Below are 15,476 nucleotides of genomic sequence, written 5' to 3' on the forward strand. Positions count from 1 at the left end.
ACAAAATACTTAACATAATTGATATATGTATGGATTGTGATAAGAGTTGTATGAGCCCCTAATAAAATTATTAAAAAGAAAAAATAAAGAGAAAAAATTTGTTTCCATATTGGGTGTTTTCGTGATGTGTTTTACATTTTAATAATGAAGTAAACAACAGAACAAATACATAAAAGAGAACATGGTTTTCTTGAGTAGGCCGTATATACTCGAGTATATGTGACATGCATGTTCTTTTGCACCCAGGGATGCGATGACTCAGACCCCACTTGAAGGTACCTGACAGCAGCACCCATACGTATTCTGGTGGTGGGAGTGCTTCATGAATGAAAGATTATGCTTATTTCAATTCTTTGAAATTTAGAGAGAAGAGGGGAGGGGAGCCTAGGAGAGGAGAAGGGAGGCCAGAGATCAAGAGCGGTGGCTTGAGAGATACTCAGATACATGCTCCCCCAGGTACACCAGGTGGCAGTGAAGATAGTCTGGTGGTGGTGGTGGGTCATGGTGTTACTGAATCCCGAATTCCAGTCTATGGAAGGGGAAAGCCGAGGGGAGGGAAGCTGGGAATATTACTGCACTGTGCAGTCCGTGCTGAGAGGGACACAAGCAGTGAAGCGGGCTAACTCACAATACAAAGATCCCCAGAGAACACGAATGTGCGAGAGCTGCTTATTACCAAGGAGGCCCTGGGTAATGTAAGGGTTAACGCTCTCAGCTACTATTCAAAAGGCTGAAGATTGGAGCCCCCTCAGAGTTGCCCCAGATCTAAGAACGGGTGATCTACTTCTGGAAAGCCAGTGGTTGGAAACCCTGTGGAGCACGGCTCTCATCTGGCACACAGGGGCTCGGCATGCACTGGTTTTGGCTCAAAGTAAAACATAGGACCTACAACTACTGTTTTCAGTCTTGAATCCTGGGATCACCTACCAACTTCTGAAGGCAGTAGCCAACGACTGGCATCATGGAACCAGTTGCTCACACATGGGACCAGTTGTGGGTGAGAGGAAGGTGTCTGTGAGCTGGAGCAGTAGAATTTTTGAGACACCCCACCTGGACTTAGAGTTCTAGTCCCATATTGTAAATGATGAAGGAAGCCTGTGGAAGAGTAAGTGGCTTGTCTAAATTCAGCTCCCAGCACAACGCACAGCCACTTTTAGGGTGACCGTCTCAACTTTAAATTTCCCAAGGTGTTTCCCTTATTGTGTATTGCCCCTGAGGTATGGTGTGTGTGTGTGTCTTTCTTAATCCACACCCTTTCGTTGAGGTGTGCATTTTATGATAAAGAAACCAAGACTCACATAGGGTAAGGCAGCCCTCGGTCCAGACCCACAAAGCACATGAGCAGCAAATTAGGATTCGAATCAGCTACACCACTGCTGTGTGACAAAGGCCATATTGACCAACTCTTCTAAGGGCCCCAGGTTTCCCCCAAGTCATGAACCTTGTGTGGAAGGGGAACCTTGGAGTATGTACTTGGGAAATCACTGACATCTAAAACATCCGGATTTACCAACTGAAAGTCTGCAATGATTCTGTCATGAAACAGGAAGTGTGGCAGTCCTAGTTCTCCCTTTGTGAAGCAGAAGGACCGCACTTCCTGCCCGGGGATCTGACTCCTGGGCGTGCATTGGTTGGAATCCTGTTTGCTCTGTTTCTTACCACAGACTCAGCTTCTCCTTCGTCCCCTGCCGTCCCTGCCCCTTGTTGATCCAGTCAGAGAAGTCCTGTCTCTGCACCCACTAATATTCTAATTCTTAGAGTCCTCCACTTCCCCCAGACACATACGATTCCCAGAAACTTCCTTAAATCAAGCTGTGCACCTGGCATATGATCCTTTTTACCCCCTTTCAAATTGTGAGCTGTGCTGATGGAGCCATAACTATGAAATTCAGACACACAGGGACAGAGCTTTGTGTGCCCATCCAAGTAAAACTTGCTGGAATTTAATGTAATAGCTGAAGGGCTTCAAAAAGTTTGTGGGACCATTCCCTTGCTTCTTCATTCCATTTTCAAAGAAAATTCTTGAGACCTCTTGTACAGGAAATGCTGCTGTTGGGTGCGCTTGAGTTGACCTTGACCCCCAGCAACACCATGTACAAGAAAGGGACACATTGCCCTGTCCTTTGCCATCCTCAGAATTGTTACTGTGTTGGCACCCATTGTTGATGCCACTGTGTCCGTCCATCACAAAGGGCAAACAGCTCTGTGTAGGCGACTATTTCTTCTCATTGGCTTTAGATGGTTTTTCACGATGGTTTGATGTTCACTCCACTAGATGCATCAGGAGGAGGTCTAGTGCCTCCTTTCCACACACTGAGGAGAAGGGAGTGGAGGCCATGTTGCCAGTGTGGAGAACCTATCTTCCTTCCTCCTGTTTCCCCCAGGATGGTCAGGGAAGCTCCCCATTCCCTCCTCCACATGGCATCTAGTTCCCTCTCTCTACTGTATGTTTCTCCTTGCTCCACCCAATGTTTCCTCTCAGGTCAGTGTGGCAAGACTGGGCATTGGGTCCCCAGTTAGTGCAGGCGGAGACCTCAGTGTCAGTAGATGGACACTGTCAGCGGGAGATCTCTATGACTATGGAGAGGACTGTATGGTGGGGCTCAAAGCCGCTCCCAAATTCTTAAAACACACCCAATGCTATATGGTCAGGCCATCATGGAAGGGAACCTACATATCCAAAATCTGGCCGCAAAGGAGGCATTTATGCTATATTGGAGGGTCAGGTCAGATCGAGAAAACTGCTCAGCTCAAGAGACCCGTTCGGGCTTTGTTGAAGAAGAGAGAGCCAGTTTGCTCAACCACCTGGCTTCATCTCTCTCTTCTGAGACCTGAGCACTCTCCTGCCTGATGCAGGCTCTGTTCTAGGTGTCCTCCCCCAGGCCTGACCTTACTGCTGACAGCAAAGGCCTCTGCCATTCCATTCGGGGGCCCATGGGAATGGGGGTCGGTGGTGTGTTTCTTGGGACCAGGGATGGGGTCAAGCTTAGTTTATCCTCTTCCACTCATAAAATTCTTCAAAGGACCTTCATGCCAGAACAGTCTTCAGTTTTCCATGGTAGCGTGGGCACGTGTTTAAAGATAAAGCTAACCCTGGCCACAGACTCACCGCTGCTGGTTAATCAGAAATGCCAAGTTCTATAGAAACGGACTCCATGTCACACGAGGTGAGTCCTCTCCATGAAATGGACCCTTTTCCTGAGACGACTACCACCCAGCCTCTGAAGCGGAGCCCCAAATTTCATCCCTGACATCAAGCAAGGACATCTACCAGTAGACATACTGACGAAGGGGTCATTGGCCAGATGACTTATGAGTATCTACAATGGACCACAAGGAAGAATCTCACAGGCAGGGGTCTTAGGGACGCTGGCTGAGAATGGGGAGTTTGCCTCAGGTGTGTGCATGCGAGTGTATTTGTAGAGTGGCGTGCGAGCCCTGGGATCCACTAGGGATCTCCTCAAGTAGCCTGTGGATGGCTGACGGAGTGCTTGGAAGCTCTGTATTTCCTGCTCCAGTTGTAAGTGCTCTTTCCGCAGCCTCCCCAGTGTATCTGGTGATCTCATCAGAGACCGAAGGGACGGTGGTCACTTGGCGCTCTTCTCGCAGATCCAGCGGTACTTGATGTCACACAACGCAGCATCGAATGTGTTGGTCAAGCCTATGGTCACACAGTTGAAATTCTGCGAGTAGTTGGTGACACTAGTGAGAAAGAAAGTGTGTTAAGGTCCCACTAGCTCCAGTGTGTTGGTCAAGCCTATGGTCACACAGTTGAAATTCTGCGAGTAGTTGGTGATGCTAGTGAGAAAGAAAGTGTGTTAAGGTCCCACTGGCTCCAGCGTGAGGAGTCTCAGCTCATGTCTCTGAGTTCCTCCTTAGAACCCACCTTCCTTTTCTCTTTAGACTCCCCTGCGGTCCTCGTCCTTCCCATGAGCTTCTATGAATTCAGAGTCTGGGATTAACTCACCATCCTAGTAATTGAATGATGCTGTAATAGAAATACCTTACCACGTGGGAGGCTTTCAAAAGGAGAAGTTAATTCTCACACTGTTCATGTGGCTAAAAGACCAAATTCAGGGCGCCAGTTCTACAGGTGGACTCCCCCTCTATTGGCTCCAGAGGAAAGTCTCCTGTGAACATCTTTGGGCCCAGCAGCCATAGGAGATCAGCAAGAGTCTAGGATGTTCTCAGCACCAGGACCTTGTGTTTATAGGACATGCACCACTGCACACAGAATGGAGATTAAGCGTACAATGTTGGGAATCATGGCCGAGTCAAGCACACACATATTTGGAGGGGCGTATAACAAATTGATCCATGACATTCACTCTTGTGTTTGGTAAGAACCTCTCATGGGTGTCCTTTTTTTTTTCTCCTCAGAACAATGTCCTAGATACTTGAGTACGTACTTGAGCATGGCAGAAGGATGGAAAGCACAGGAAAGAGAGCCCTACTCTTCCCCGAGGGACCAGCTGACTCTGGCATCTCTTGACGATGTTCTTCCACTGTCTGCTATTCAGTCCCTCACAGTCTGACAAGAGTGTTTCATGGAAAAGCCAAGAGTGAGTATCGAATCACATTGTGCCTCTACCACCTCCCATTTTGGGGGTATTCAGCACATTACCGACCCTCTCCAGCCCTCTGTCTAACCATCTGTCAAATAAGGAATAAGAGCCCTTAAAGAAATAGTATGTCAATAGCACCTTGCCCTGCTAAACGGTCATTGCATGATACCCACCTTCCCGACATGATCACTGAAGATAGATGTGTATATAAGCAAATGTGGTGAAGAAAGCTGATGGTGCCCGGCTATCAAAAAGATATAGCGTCTGGGGTCTTAAAGGCTTGAAAGCAAACAAGCGGCCATCTAGCCCAGAAGCAACAAAGTCCACACAGAAGCAGCACACCAACATGGGTTATCGTGAAGGGCAGAGGAAACCAGGTCTCAAACAACAAAGGCGGGGGTGGCTGGTGGTGGGAATATATCACTGTGAATGAGGGGGAGTGCGTGATGGGGACCCAAAGCCCATCTGTAGACAGCTGGACATCCTTGCAGAGGGGTAGTGGGGAGGAGATGAGTCACTCAGGCCTCAGTGTAGCAACAATGAAACTCAAAACCTTCCTCTAGTTCCTGAATGCTTCCTCCCCTCCAAATTATCATGACCCAAATTCTACCTTGCAGACCTGGTTATTACCAGAGGATGTACAGCGGTGCAGTAGGGATCTGGAAACACAGGGAATCTAGGACGGACGAACCCCTCAACACCAGTGGTAGGAGTGGCAGCACCAGTAGGGAAGGGGGTGTAGAAAGGGAGACCCGATCTTGGAGATCTATGTGTAACCTCCTCTCTGGGAGATGGGCAATGGGAAGGTGGGGAGATGCCGGGCAGTGTAAGATAAGATAAAATAATTATTTATAAACTATTAAGGGGCTGGGGGGAAGGGGGAGGTGGGGGAGGGGAAAAAAAGGGAAACCGAGTTGATTCCAGGAACCCAAGTGGAAGGTGAATTTTGAGAATGACGAGTGCAACGAATGTATAAGGGTGCTTTGCTCAATTGATGTATGTATGGATTGTGATAAGAGTTGTATGAGCCCCAATAAAAAGATTTATTAATAAAAAAAGAAATAGTATGTGATGAATTCTTCAGGAAATAACACGTACAGAATGCTTACTAGGGTACCTGGCCTTTACAAGACACAGGTAAAAGCTCAGCTCCTGCCCTCTTCGGGGAGGACCAGGAGCGCTGGTGACACAATGGTTCTGCATTGGGCTGCTCACCGCAAGGTCAGGACTTAGAAGCACCAGCTGCTCTGCAGGAGAAGGACGGGGATTTCTACTTCCATGAAGCGTTAGTCTCAGAAACTCACAGGGACATTTCAATACTATACTATAGGGTCACTATGAGTTTTCTTCAACTTGGTGGCGGTGCGCTTGTTTTTGGAATTTGGGGAGGCCCGGTTCCAGGTTGGCGAGCTCACTTGCTCTCTGTCTGGCTCCATATTCCCATCTGTGCACTAGGTATGCCGTGTTCTCCTCCCACTCTGGGATGATTCATGGGAGAGTGAGTGCTCACAGCTTTCAGTTATGGAAAAGCTCCTCAAGCCGCATCTGAGGAAATCTGTAGTTGCATAGCAATCGAGTGAGATCTATGACCGCGAGAGAGAGCCACCAAATGGGATGTGGGTGGATCCTGAGCGGGACGAAATGTTTCACTCTGTGGATTCTCTTCTCGTGCTTTTGAAGAGTTGATATTTGTTCTGTTACAAAGTATTTGCCAATGTTGTGTCTCTGGAAATAGATGGTTTGTTATGAATTGAATTAGTTCCTCCTCGAAAATGACATTGAAGTCCTGACCTCTGACCCTGTGGATGAGGTCCTGTTCAGAAACGACCTCCCCCTTTGTTGTGTTGTGTCATGTAGGGGTCCAGTGGGGTCTGAATGAATCCATTCTCAGTGGTTTTATGAATAAGGGACATGGACACACATAAGGGGAGACAGCCTGTGAAGTCAGGCAGGGGTACTGAGCAGCACAAGAATGCTGCGGGTTGCTGGTAGCTACTCATAAAGAACACGCACTGCCATCGAGTTGATGCTGATGCATAGTGACTCTATAGGACAGGGTCGAACTGCCCCTGTGGGTTTCTGAGACTGCAACTCTCTCTCTCTCTCTCTCTTTTACATATATACATGTATATTACTTTATTTAAAAATTTTTATTGGTTGAAAAATTTTTGAATATTTTATTGGAGGCTCTTACAGATATTATTATAATCATAGTTCCATCAGATCAGGCATAGTTGTACTATTGTTGCTATCATCATTTACAATCCATTTTCTTTACTCTTGAACTCCTTGATATCAGCTCCCCTTCATCCTCTCCCTCCTCCACCCTACCAGCCCCCTGAATCCATAATAAACTATACATAATCTGTTTTAGGTGAATAAATTCATTGGATGTGTAAGTTATGGCAAAACAACAACAACAACAACCCAAAACCAAGATTGTAACTTGTTATGGGAATCGAAAGCTATGTCTTCCTCTTGAGGAGCAGTTGGTGGTTTTGAACTGCTGACCATAGGGATCACAGCCTAACTCATAGCCACTACACCACCAGGGCTCCTGGCAGCTACAATAGTTGAAAAAATGTTAAGAAGGACCTTCCCCTAGAGCGTACACCCTGAGCTGTGAGGAAATGCATTTCTGTCCTTTCTGTGGTATTTGGCTATTTGGGGACAGCAGGTCTAGCACACTACAGAAATTAGGATGGAAGAAAAGAGGGGCACAGAACAGGAAGCCACCTCCCAGTGTTGTCTTATAGGACAGATGCCCGAGCCTCTGGTCCGGTCAACAAACGGGGCAGGCAGAGGACCCCAGGGAATGATGGGGATGTTCACATACTTGCCATTGAATTTGGAGTTGTTGATCCATCTCCACTTTTTCTCCTCGGGTCGGTACGTTAAGCCGATGAAGTGCTGCTCAGCGCTAGCTATGTTCCTCAGAAACGTCTGAAAGCAAAATCAAAACAAGCTCACTGCCATCCAGTCGATGCCAGCTCATAGTGACCCTATAAGACTGAGACAAACTGTCTCTTTGGGGTTCTCAGATTTTAAATCTTGACACAAGTCGACAGCCTCATCTTTCTCCCAAGGAGCAACTGGTGGATTCGAACCACTGACCTTGCAATTAGCAGCTCAGTGCACAGTCCATGATGCCACCAGAGCTCCCAGATATTAAAATTAGCAACAGAAAGCCCGAGGCTTGACAGCAAGCTGTTACAGCTGCCCACTTTGCGCCAACAGACCCGTGAGTACATCTTATTCTGGGACTCAGAAGGCTGGCAGGGCTGGGGCTGGCTGGCCCCTGGAACTCAGTCCCACCCCAAGAAGAGACCCTCCACCTCCAGAGGTCGGACAGGACTACGATTTGCTAAGACACAGCCTCCTGGGCTTCTGGTTCACTAGGTCTGGTGTGGGGACTAAGAACTTCTGCGGGCCGACCTCAGGGACAAGGCGGCTCGGTTCCAGACCACTGCAATAAATAGTGGGGGTAACACAATCAGTGGAGGTGGGCGAATGCTTTGGCTTTCCAGTGCGCATCACAGGCAGGGGCACACGATACTGTAGTCTGTGACACGAGCAATGGCGTGATGACGAAGTTTGCAATACTCTGAGAATGACTAAGATGTGACGCAAACACAGAGCGAGCACACACTGTTGGGAAAATGGCATCGTGCACATGCTCAGCACAGCCGTGACCCGGCCCTTCTGTTTCTAGAGCCCGCAATCTTCGTGACACACAATAGAGGGAGGAGCTATCAGTCAATCCAATGAGGTCCACCTGCGCATTTAAGAAATTCCAGGTGCCCCTGCTGCCCTCAGAGGACCACACTTTAAGAAGAAAGGGGAGGGTCATGGTGTCATTGGGAACAGGCTTTTCAATTATCGGTTAAATGACATGTGTTTTCTGCATAGGATTGTTTCCATCACCGTGTCTTCTACCTTCTAAAAGAGATGGCTCCAGCAATAGTAGAGCGTGTCCTGTTCCATGAGTACCCAGTAAGGACACGCCACTGGGGGATTTAAAAGCAGGAGACCCGAGGAGACGCAATCAAGCATTGACTGGGTATTTGCTAAATGATACATCTACGTTTGTGGACTAAACAAACAGACCTCAGATCATCACCATGCCAGGAGTCTGTGAGTTCACTTCCTTGTCCCCTCCCACAACCAGTGGGCACCTAAGGCTTACTCCTCATCCCTGCAGTGTCTTTTCCCAGAGTGCCCTTCTCCGAAGTAGCCTACCTGGTTACTTTTTAAAAAATGACTGAATTTACTCAAGTAGCGAATTTTGTGGAGTGTCTGTTATGTGTAAGGAATGGAGCTGGGCCGGGCTGGGGAGTGTGTGTGTGCAGTCCGAAATGTACCTGCTTCTGTTTCAAGTCATTGTGATCTCAGGAGGGGACGAATCCAGATGGCGTCCTGGTTTTGTAAATGAAGTTTCATTGGAACACGGTATTTGTTTATGTATTTGTCCATGGCTGCATTTGAGCCGAAATGATAGGGCGAAGTAGCTGGGATAGAGACTGTAGGGAACGAGACTCAGTTTACCATGCTCTCTCCGTGGCCCTTTAAGAAGTTCTCTGGCTCCTTGCCACTGTCTGATGAGAGAGACTGTAACTCTTTCCAAGGTCATTTAGAAAGCCCCAGCAATAGGATTGAGATCAATATGTGTGTGTACTGTTTCTGGGAAGAGGTGTACAACTTCCCAAAGCCAGTGGGGTGGTTCACCGGCATGGTGAGGCATCCCGGGTACAGTGGTAAGAAGTGTCTGACATAGGCACATCGTGGGAGTGGTCTTCCTAGGGGGACTTGGGCTTTCTAGCAGAACCATGGGTTATACTTGACAGCATCTCTAGAAACAGCTGTTAAGCACGTGAATGGTCGGGATAGTGTGGGTTGGGATTGAACTTCCTCGAAGAGGAGAGTTGGCAAGCCACCTGTGGAGAGCAACGTGGGGTGTTTGGAGCCCTGCAGGGAGTTCAGTGTGGTAAGTGCAGTGGCAATCTGGAAGTGTGCTGAGAGACCAGCCCGGAGAGAAGGCAGAGGAGGGAGAATGCAAAGTTGATGTGCCTGTATGCGCCGGGAGAACTGGCCAGTAATCTGGAGAGTCGGGCTGACATTTTAGTTCCTCAGAGGCATGTCACGTGAGTTCTGTGGAGAGCAGGCAGGCAGGGAGGTAGTTCTCAAACGATCTGCTTGCCAGTGGAACTAATGGCTGTGGGGTCAGAGAGGCTAGGACTTGGGTAGGACTCAATCGAGGAGCCAGGGAGCAGATGAAGGGTCAGGAAGCAATGAGTATCTGAAACGGAGCATCAGCCCCGAGTGACATGGCAATCTCCAGGACTGAGAGGACGATAGAGGAGCCGTGGGGGCAAGACATCGCGAGCTCCGTGTGGAGCGTGGTGAGTTTGTGGGGCTTTTGAAACACCAGGGTGGAACTTGGTGTGCCGTGTGAGCTAGAGAAGGCCGAGCTGGGCAGTAGACTTGAGAGTCAGCGTGACCAGCTCTTCCCGGGGCAAGCGTGGGAGTACAGGAGGTGGACCACGCCAGTGAGAGGACTGGGTTGTACCCAAACTCAGATGGTGAGCAGAAGGAGGCATCTTCTCCCTGTCCAGTGCTCATCGCCATTTCTGAATATCTAATACAGCGCCTGGCACTCAGAAAATGCTTGGAATTTGGAGGAGAGGTGATTGTAAGCAAGCTTGGTTAAGAGTATATTTTGGAGACGAGGCACCTGTATAGAACGCCATGTCTGTCACTTACTAGCTGTGTGACATTGGCCACACAAGGACACCAGTCCACACTGTGCCTGATGGGAAAGGCCACAGAGTGCTATTTTCTATCGCTCAGCTGGACCCAAGAAACATACTCCACTCCACTGAGGCGAGTCTTCATTTCAGGCTCAGAATGAGGAGCATCAATGATCCCTCCCTATTCTCTTACTTCAGCGTCACCCCTCTCATTGCCCTCCTGCCTTACCATCCCCCCAGCCCCCATGGTACCAGTGCAGGGTGGGCTGCACTCCCTCCCGCCCCCACGTCCTGTCGTGCTCTCACCAGCTTCTCTGGGGTGTTGACAATTGCCAGAGTGGCTCCCTCCGCTTCACAATTGCTCTTGCTTCTGTTCCAGGGTAGTTCCGAGGAGGACAAGAAGAAACATCTTCCTTGATGCAGGCTCCACCCTGTGGGGCAAACTGTGCACATCCACGGAGAGAGAGGAGGGGAAGTTGATGGTTGAGGTGGAACCTTGGAACGGAGTCCCGAGGCCATGAGACCTTAGCTTCTTTACAACTATGGTTGTTGGATGACCTTGAACCCAGTCTATTTCATAGTGATCCCAAGGGACGAACTTGCCCACAGAGAAGTTCTGGGGGGAGGGGGCGTTCTGAGGCTGTGACCTTCATGGGGACAGATGACCACGTATTTCTTCCATAGAACCACTGGGGCAGGTTTGAACTGCCAGGTGCACCACGGACACCCACAGGCTCCTGACACCCATCGGAACCTTTCCCAAGGAGGAACACTGAGGCTCAGGCGTTTCTGACCCAACTGGCCCCAGTTTTCCAGTCTGTAACTGGAATGGGTTTAAAGGCCAGTGACCCCTTTGGGCAAAAACCATTCTGTGGGAAAGTCTAAGGATTCAGCACACTACCTGCTCCGTAACTTCCTGTGGATGCAGAGTGGCCCGTAAACATCTGTGGGACTGCGAAGAGAGACAAAATGCGAGGTAGCCGGGCTGCATGAGGGGCGCAGTGCCAGCCTCTCCTGGCTGCCCTGTGGCTAGCTCTGCACAAGAGCGAATTCTGGGCACCTGGCCACTGGGTGCTAGAATTCTTCAAATGTTTTCCTTCTCTGAACCTCCCATCTAACGTCTACCGCTCAGTGCCACCCCCCAGGGTCAATTTTCCCACCTCTTCGAGGCTCGGCAGTCGGTATGAAGTGCTGAGGACAAAAGCAAAGCACCGCAGAGGAAACCGAGCACAATGGCAGAACGGGGCGCTGGGGCCAGCCCTCCGGTTTCCACCGGAATGCATTTCCTTTGACACTGTCCTCCTCTCGATTACTGGAGTCCTCGCCCCCTGAGAATCACTATGTCCTTGTCTGGGGTCCCTGCCTCGATGGGGATATCCCTATTCCTAGCAGGCCAAGGGCTCTTCTCTTCTCTGCATCCATCAGCTCTAAGGACTGCGGTGTGGTTCCAGGACAGGTGTCAGGACCAGGGCGGACAGAAAGTCAAGGGGCCAGGTGAACAGTTCCTAAGTCGGCTCTCTCCTGGTGACCCCACGGGCACCAGAGTCGAACTGTGCTCCCGAAGGCTTCCAGGGGCTGGCTTTTCAGAAGTGCATCTCCAGGTCTTAGAAGATACCTCTGGATGGATTAGAACCTGGAGCCTTTTGGTTAGCAGTCAAGACTTTAGCCATCGGTACCACCTAGGGATGCGGTGGCTGGAAAGGGCCCATGTACCTGTTTCAATCTTCACAGGAGGGCTCTCTGCTTAGGCAGCTGTAGCAGCGTTACAAACCGGTCAAGCCCATCCTCAGTGACCCCGTCGGCTGCCCACTGCATGTACTTTAGCTAGTCTATGTAGTCACTTAAAACTGTGTTGATAAACCAATTAGCCTTCAGTGCCCTGTTCCGAGACCCTTTGCAATGTGTCCCTCACCTCATTTTCATAAGAGATTGCTTGGGGTTTTAATTGCTCATAAGCCCAGTGGGTTTTTGGAGTTACTGCCTGCATATGATTCACTCTGCTAAATGCCTCAGTTAATATCCACTCCACCCGGTCGGTTCTCACTCACATTGACCCTCTCAGACAGGGCTAACTGCTTCTTAGGGGTTCTGAGACTGTCCCCTTCTAGGGGAGCAGACAGCCTCATTTTTCTCTCAATAAATGACTGCTGGAGCAGACAGTCTCATGTTTCCTCTCAATAAGTGACTGCTGGACTTGAACTACTCAACCTGTGCTTAGCCACCCAACAGTTAGCTGTTGGCCCAGTTGAGCAAGAAGAAAACGATCCTTCTTCTCAAGGATCTACAGTAATCAGTGTTTCAAGAGGACTCGAGGGAGGTCATTGAGGGAAAGTTTTCTGGAAACAGGGAGGGGTACATCTAGCAGGATCAGAGGTGCTCACGCCTGTCTTTCAGCCATCACTTCTGGAGTGGTGCCTTATGCTTGACAGGTGATGGTTAGCAAACAGACACTTCCCATTTTCACTTTTCTTCTACCGCTGCTTGAGGAGCCCTGGTGGCATGTCAGTGAAGTGCGTGGCCGTTAGCTCAGAGGGTGCTGGTTCAAGATCACCCAGGGGCACCTTGGGAGAGAGATGTGCTGTCTTTGGTAAAAGTGGTCATTGCTGTGGGCCTCCAGGTGGGCTCTTACTCACTGTGACATGTACAGCAGAGTGGAACTGTGCCAGAGGGTTTCGTAGGCTGTTCTCTTTGGGGACGAATCCCTGGTGGCCCAGCCACCAAGTGCTCAGCTGCTAACCACCCAGTCCCATAAGTCCACCCGCCACCCTGCAGGAGAAAGATGAGGCATGCTGAGCCCATTCAGATGGACAGCTTTGGAAACACACCAGAGCAACTCTGCTCTGTAAGGCAGGGTCACCGTGAGGAAGAGTTGACCCATCAACAAAGCTGGGTTAGGAAGCCTGGTAGCACAGTGGGTTAAGCAACCCACGGCTCACCTGCCGGTCAGTGATTCAACCCCCACCCACCCACTCCCCACCCCCCGCCCAGCGGCTCCTCAGGAGAAGGATGAGCCCGGCTGCTTCCAGAAAGAGTGGAGCTCTGGAAACCCTATGGGCCAGCTCTGTTCTGTTAGGCAGGCTCACTGGGAAGTTGGGTAGGTTTGGGTGTGTGTGTAGTTTGTTTGTTTTTAGTCTTCTTTACGACAATTCTTTATAGGATGACAACACTTTAGAGTGTATAAAGTTCCTTCACAATCACCTGGCAAAGATCACACCCAAATCCCCATGCCCAGGAGGAAAATTGGGGCCCAGAAACATCATCCAGTTTGGCCGTGGCTCCCACATCTACAAAAGGAAGGGGATTAATTAGAAAATCTTTTTGGATGCTTTGAGGAAAACCAGAAATTCTTGGGAAAGGAGACTTTGAAAATGGTGCCCAGGCCATAGAGCAGAAATACTCATTTGTAAAGTGCACAAGAAGTAGAGGGTGGAGAGGGTCGAGTCGCATGCTTTACCTGTTCCGTAGCTCTCTGTGGGGATGATGTGCTCGCTGCCGTGGCCAAAGATCTGCGGGACTGCAAAGAGAACCAGCAGTTGGCCAGCTGGCATCTGACTACGTGACGGGCATGGCAAGAAGGGAGCTAATGTGAAGCACTGAGTTCCTCGGCTCAGGCTGGTGAGCGTGCCAGGCTTGCTGTGCAGGTGTTCACGGGCTCCTGTCCTTTCCTGCTCCCTGAGGCGACAGGAGAGTCACCCTCTGTTTGCATCTCAAGGATGGCATCCCTCACCCCAGGACTGTCTCCTAACCCTACTTCCTGACGTGCAGGCAAACCCTGGGCATTAAACCAGGAAGTCTGAGGAATCGGTGCAGTTGGCACGGTGCTGGTGAAGAACACTGAAAGTGCGGCGGGCCACCAAAAGACCAAACAGATCCGTCTCGGAGGAAGGACAGCCGGAGTGTGCCTGAGAAGCAAGGATGGCATGCCTTCACCTTGGGACATGCTATCAGGAGAGCCGTCTCTGGAGAGGGGCATCTTGCTCGGTAAAGCACGGCAGTGTAAAAAGAGGAAGATCCTTGGGCAAGATGGACGGACACAGGGCTGCAAGGATGGGCACCAGTGTGAGAGCAATGGTGAAGATGGCCCAGGACCAGGTGGTGTTCGTTCTCTTATAAACAGGGTTGCTCGGGGTCAGCGCTGACTTGACGGCATCGAATACCACCAGCAACAAGAACAGCCAAATGTCCTTTCTCTACTGCTCTGGGTTGCGGAAGAGTCGGCTCGCTGCACTCGCCAGAAAGCCCTGTGACCAGTGGCCTCTGCTTCTAAGCATTTGACTGAATTAACGTCTATGCACACAGACCTCTTTCTCTCGGTTAAATTCTATCTCCTTACAATGCAGCAGTGACCACAGCCATATTCAGGCTAAACTTGAATTGCATTTTCAAAATTTATCAACACTGACCATCGTCGCTGAGTGATTTGGCCAGGAATCTCTGGCTCATTTTCTCAGAGCACACACTTTGTGTCAGGTCCCAAGCACGAGTCACTGGTCAATTCTTTATCCCCAAGGCAGAGGAGGGAGAGGGAGGGAGGGAGAGGGACATTGTCAGCCACTTTCAGGTGAAAAGACTGGAGTAATTGACCTTTACGCTTGACCATGCCTGTGATCAGAGTCAGAGAAAAAGACTACATGAGGGCTGGGGAGAGAGGTTGCTCTAATACTCACAGTACAGTAGGAAGAAAGTCATTCCAACGACTTTCAGGACCACCACGATCAGCCCCGAGATGATCATGTGCCAGTTCATGATGGCGATGGGGAGGGCCTGCAGGGACCAGAGCACAGCACCATCAGAATATGGGCGGTGTGGTTTCTTGCCACCAAGACCCCCTAATCTGTTTGCTCAGGGTAGCTGTGGGGTTTTGGAAGACCGGGACACATACCAGGAGGGGGCCCAGTCCCTGCCCAGGGAACAGGCGGGACCTAGTGCAGCTGGGGAGCCTTTTAACTTGGCAAGATGTCCCTCTACCCATCTCCCATATCTGGTCCTCAGTACCATCCTCATCTGCAGGTCCTAAGCTCCTCTTGAATTTACTGTGGACTGTGGGAAGGACAAACAAATCAGCCACGGGGGAATACAGCCCTTATCCTCCTCAGAAGCAGGGGTGGAGAGACCTCGGTTTACTGACTTCGAGCACATCATCAGGAAAGACTGAGGTGGTTGC

The 15,476-nt window shown here is 50.0% G+C and overlaps 1 protein-coding gene across 1 annotated transcript; it reads right to left on the reverse strand.

The window, feature by feature from the left end:
* Nucleotides 1–2,915: 2,915 nt before the first annotated feature.
* Nucleotides 2,916–15,058, reverse strand: CLEC5A (C-type lectin domain containing 5A). Its single transcript, XM_075557759.1, has 5 exons — nt 14,980–15,058; nt 13,767–13,826; nt 10,619–10,755; nt 7,402–7,508; nt 2,916–3,702 (listed from the first exon to the last, which is right to left on the reverse strand). The coding sequence occupies exons 1-5, from the start codon at nt 15,056–15,058 to the stop codon at nt 3,588–3,590; spliced, it is 498 nt and encodes a 165-aa protein (XP_075413874.1). The 3' UTR covers nt 2,916–3,587.
* Nucleotides 15,059–15,476: the final 418 nt, after the last annotated feature.

The sequence above is a fragment of the Tenrec ecaudatus genome, chromosome 9, assembly GCF_050624435.1.
Source record: "Tenrec ecaudatus isolate mTenEca1 chromosome 9, mTenEca1.hap1, whole genome shotgun sequence".
NCBI lineage: Eukaryota > Metazoa > Chordata > Mammalia > Afrosoricida > Tenrecidae > Tenrec > Tenrec ecaudatus.